Genomic DNA, 4,817 nt, shown 5'->3' with positions numbered 1-4,817 from the left:
CGCTCTTCCTGTGTCTTAGCCTCATAGACAGGACTCGCGCCTTCCTGAGGGTGCAGGGTCCATCCCGTAGCAGGCGGTGCAGCACCTGTGCTGAGCCTGTGTCCGCCCCATGCGGGAAGCCGGCCTGGCTCGCAGGGCCATCCAGAGTGACGCCCAGCAGAGCAGCCTGGCACTGCGGAGGAGGGGGCTCCAGCAAGGATACCCAGGGGCATGGGAAGGTCTGGGCGCCTGGCAGGGAGTGCTGACCCCCACTGACTTGCGCCACGTGGTGGGGAGAGGGTGCCCTGGACTGCTGGGGAACTGGACCGCCTCCTCCCTGTCCTTCCTCAGTGTGGACAGGCAGGGGCACCTTGCAGGCGCCAGGCCTCTGCCTGGTATCGGGCACCATCCCCCCAGGCCTGGGTGCTGGCTTTCTGCCGGGGCCCCAGATGGACCCTCTCGGGTGCCCATTGGCAGTGGGGTGGGCTGGGGTGCCAGGTGGGTGTGCAGGGGGCCAGCTCTCCCACAGACAAGAGTATCCCACACTATACCCGCACCCCTACCCTCAGGGGAGCCTGCAGACCAGCAGCAGGCTAGAGTGGTGCCTGTCTGCCCGGCCATCCCAGCCACCGCCATCCACTCTCTCACACAGCCCCTCTCCACAGGCGAGCACCTGCGGATCTGCCCCCAAGGCTACACCTGCTGCACCAGCGCCATGGAGGAGAACCTGGCCAACCGCAGCCGCGCGGAGCTGGAGAGCGCGCTCCGGGACCACAGCCGCGCGCTGCAGGCCGTGCTGGCCGCCCAGCTCCGCAGCTTCGATGGTGAGCCGGTCCCCTGCGGGTGGCAGTGCTGAGGGTGGCACGCTGGTCTGGCTGGGGTGTGGGGCATGGGGGAGGGTGGGCTGGAAGCACAGCTGAGGTGGGGTTCGCCAGCAGGAGGGGTGTGTCCACCCCTGGGCACATTCCCAGGGCCTGTCCTTCCATCAGCCATCCGAGTGGACCTGTCCTTGAGGTGACTCCCAGTCAGTGGAAGAGCAGGCCTACCTGTGTCCCGCTGCCTCACTTCAGGAGACCAGGTCCCTAGGCTGTGGTCCTTGGGGAGCTCTGGGCAGGGGCTGAAGGCTGGGGGCAGAGGCCTGTGCTCCCTGGGTGGCGCCTGAGTGTCTCGGTCAGCTGTCACACAGGAGGCCCTCATTGGGTCTGTGTCCTATGTCCTGTCTGGGCCGTGGTGCCTGAGTGACTGCACGACCAGTCCTGCAGGGCAGCCTGGAGTTGGCATCAGAGCTGCCCCGCCTGACATGCGCAGCACAAGGTCTCTGTGGAAGGAGATATGTGCAGCTGGTGCAGAGGCTGTGCCCACGTCCCTGCCAGCCTGAGGGTGCAGTGCCAAGGAGTCGGCCCCCCAGCTAAGGCAACAAAGCTGCAGGCGACCCGCAGGGAGTAGAGGCCACAGGCAGCTGGGTCTGTCCAGGCCCCGCCCGCACTGCACATCACCATCCTGCACGGACATGCCTGCCTCCTGGCTGTGGTGGGGCTCCTGTCAGCCAGGCCGTGGGCCTCTGCCCTGCAGCCTCTGCCGCCCTGCCTGGGCCTTCCTGGCTGTGGCATGAGAACAGACGCTCACAGCCCTAAGGCGCCTCTACCCTCCACCCGTTCACCTGCCCACCTCCCACCCTGGCCCGTGGTACCTGCTGCTTGCTCCTCTACCTCGGAGCAGCCTTGTCAGGGTCCGTGGATGTGGGTCCTCAGCCTGCTCTGGGTGCCTGCAGGGGCGAGTCTGCCCAGCCATACGCTGTGCCGCAAGGACTCGGCCCTGTGTCCCTCACCTGCCCCCCCAGCTTTCAGGGCAGCTGCTCAGGCCTGGTCAGCAGACAGCAGTGGAGCTGTGCCTGGGCATAGTGCCCTTTAGGGGTGACCCAGGCCCCATGCGGGTGCTGAGACAGGAGCTGAGAATGCCCACCCTCCTGTGGCCAGGCCTCGCAGGGGCAGGGCTGGGGCTGTTTGGGAGACTCTGGGCCCACCTCCACCCTCCCTTGGAGCAAGGGTGCCCCGGGAGCACCCGAGTGGGGGCTGTTGAGCCCTGGGGGAGGGGTGGCATGGCTCTCAGACAGCTGAGCAGTTACAGACCCTAAAGTCTCGCTTCCAAAGGGGGTGAGGGCTGGCGGCCCTGGCCCAGGCACTCCGAGCCCAGGATATTCCCTGGACCTCCGGCCTGTGGCACTAACACACACCCTGGCACCTGGCAGACTTCACAGCCAAGTGTGAGGAGGACTGCCTAGAGGAGGTGTCTATGCCCCCAGGCTGGAGGCCATCCCAAGCCCTTAGGCTGCTGAGGAGGGTGTGCTAAGAGGGAGGCTCTGGGTCCCTGGACCAGCAGGTCCCAGAGAAGGGGGAAGGCAGTGCAGGGAGGGCAGAATCTCAGCGAAGAAGGGCAGGTGAGGCTGGGCCGTGGGCGCTGGGGAAGGAGTGGAGCAGCCACGGTGGGGACGTGGCCCACGCTAGCAGCAGCCACTAGTGTTGCCCGGGGTCGCTGAGTCAGGAGCACCTGTCCTCTCTGCTCAAGGCCCAGCCTAGAAGTGGCCTCAATCAGAGGCCCTGAGGCCGCAGCTGAGGTGCAGCGCCTCGGCCTCACGCCTTGCCCTGCACACAGACTATTTCCAGCAGCTGCTGAACGGCTCAGAGCGCGCGCTGCAGGACACCTTCCCGGGCGCCTTTGGAGAGCTGTACACGCAGAATGCCAGGGCCGTGCGCGACCTCTACTCCGAGCTGCGTCTCTACTACCGCGGCGCCAACCTGCACCTGGAGGAGACGCTGGCTGAGTTCTGGGCGCGCCTGCTCGAGCGCCTCTTCAGACAGCTGCACCCGCAGCTGCTGCTGCCCGATGACTACCTGGACTGCCTGGGCAAGCAGGCCGAGGCCCTGCGGCCCTTTGGGGAGGCCCCGCGGGAGCTGCGCCTGCGCGCCACCCGTGCCTTTGTGGCCGCACGCTCCTTCACGCAGGGCTTAGGCGTCGCTGGTGACGTGGTCCGGAAGGTGGCCCAGGTGTGCACAGCTGCCCAAACCCCTCCCAAGGCCCTCAGATCTATCCCCGCCCCCCACTCAGCCCTTCGGCCACAGGTCCCCTTCTGTGGCTGCTGCCAGGTGTCTGTGCCTGCACCTGGGGCTACCCACTCAGGCTGGGTGGGAGGGGCAGGGCCAGAGTGGTGCTGTCCCAGCTGCAGGGACTCAGACCCGCTGGGACCGGAGCGAGAGGGCACCAGCCCCAGGCTCACACAGCACCGAGGAATCCAAGCCTCGTTTCCTCACTGCATGGGCCATGGGGGTGTTTGGGGCCCTGTGAGGGCTGGAGACCACGGTGTGCTGGAGTGCCTACCCTGTCCCTAGAATGAGTGCCCTGGGACCCCAAAGGACCAAGTCAGGCAAGATCCCACCTTGCTTGGGACAGTCACCCCCCAGAACCCCCTGTGCTGGGCTCCATGCAGCTGAGCTGGACAGGGGCCCTGCAGGACCAGACTGAGGCTGCCTTTGCTCCCAGGTGCCCCTGGGTCCCGAGTGCTCGCGGGCTGTCATGAAGCTGGCCTACTGTGCGCACTGCCTGGGGGTCCCAGGTGCCCGGCCCTGCCCAGATTACTGCCGGAACGTGCTCAAGGGCTGCCTCGCCAACCAGGCCGACCTGGACGCTGAGTGGAGGAACCTCCTGGGTGAGCCCTTCCCTGCCCAAGGCCCAGCCTGTCCTAGGAGCACCTGCTGGGCCAGGGCTCGGAGGAGCCAGGCCTGGTGGCGCTGTGGGGTGGAGGGGGCAAGGACATTCCGAGTGGTGTGTGATCTGGGACAGCTGCTGGGGGGAGCTCTGTGGAGACAGCCCTGTCATTCCCCCTGAGGGCCGGTGCGTGCACAGGACACCGCCTCTGCACACCCACACGAGGGCACGCTGCATGCACGTGCCAACACGCAGCAGGCCAGGAAGTGCACACAGCAGCGTGGACGTGCTTCTCCATGCACGTGTGGCATGGAGTGCAACGTGCAGATGGGGTGTGTGTCCTGACACGTCCATCCATGGGCACGAGGGAGCCAGCACGCTTGTGTGCCACCCTACGGGGTGCCAGCTGTGCACGTGCTGATGTGTGTGCAGTGGCGGTGTGCACCAGCATGCACACTTGGTGGCTTTACATGTGTGCTGCACATACATGCACATGCACACACGGGAAAGGGAGTGCGCGGGCTGGTGCAGGTGGAAGCAGGTGCCTGCATGTCAGCTCCCGTAACGTGGGCTGATGGATGCCTATGGACGTGAGGTGGCCAGCAAGCACCGTGCTCATGGGCACGCCTGTACCACAGTGCACTTGGCCCACCCAAGCGTGTGCTCACGGGGCCTCCCTGCTGTCGTGCGTCTGGCCTGTGCTGTGAGCATCATGACATGCACACAGGGTGATGGGGTGCACTTAACGCCTGTGCAGACTCCATGGTGCTCATCACTGACAAGTTCTGGGGCCCGGCGGGTGCAGAGCGTGTCATCGGCAGTGTCCACGTGTGGCTGGCAGAAGCCATCGACGCCCTCCAGGACAACAGGGACACGCTCATGGCCAAGGTGTGGGAAGGGGTGGTGCGAGGGGAGGGGTGCCACAGATGTGCCCTCTTCTGGGCACAAGGGCCCCCACTGCCCCTCCAGGACCCTGTGGGTCTCCGCAGGTCATCCAGGGCTGCGGGAACCCCAAGGTCAACCCCCAGGGCCCAGGGCTAGAGGAGAAGCGGCACGGGGGCAAACTGGTGCTGCAGGAGAAGCCAGCCACAGGCACGCTGGAGAGGCTGGTGACGGAGCGCGAGCCCGGGGAGGGC

General features: G+C 66.4%; 1 protein-coding gene across 1 annotated transcript in view; it reads left to right on the top strand.

Moving 5' to 3' along the window:
• Window positions 1-4,817, top strand: part of GPC1 (glypican 1) — a gene marked incomplete at its 5' end in the record, with an annotated part of 23,240 nt that overhangs the window by 15,944 nt on the left and 2,479 nt on the right. The window contains 5 exon segments of the mRNA XM_027773213.1: window positions 645-803; window positions 2,632-3,023; window positions 3,517-3,682; window positions 4,439-4,569; window positions 4,671-4,790. Coding sequence (XP_027629014.1) covers window positions 645-803; window positions 2,632-3,023; window positions 3,517-3,682; window positions 4,439-4,569; window positions 4,671-4,790 — 968 coding nt within the window.

Source organism: Tupaia chinensis, unplaced genomic scaffold (assembly GCF_000334495.1).
Source record: "Tupaia chinensis unplaced genomic scaffold, TupChi_1.0 Scaffold000332_1, whole genome shotgun sequence".
NCBI lineage: Eukaryota > Metazoa > Chordata > Mammalia > Scandentia > Tupaiidae > Tupaia > Tupaia belangeri.
The sequence above is the reverse complement of the archived record's forward strand: the minus strand, read 5'-3'. Positions and strand labels throughout refer to the sequence as shown.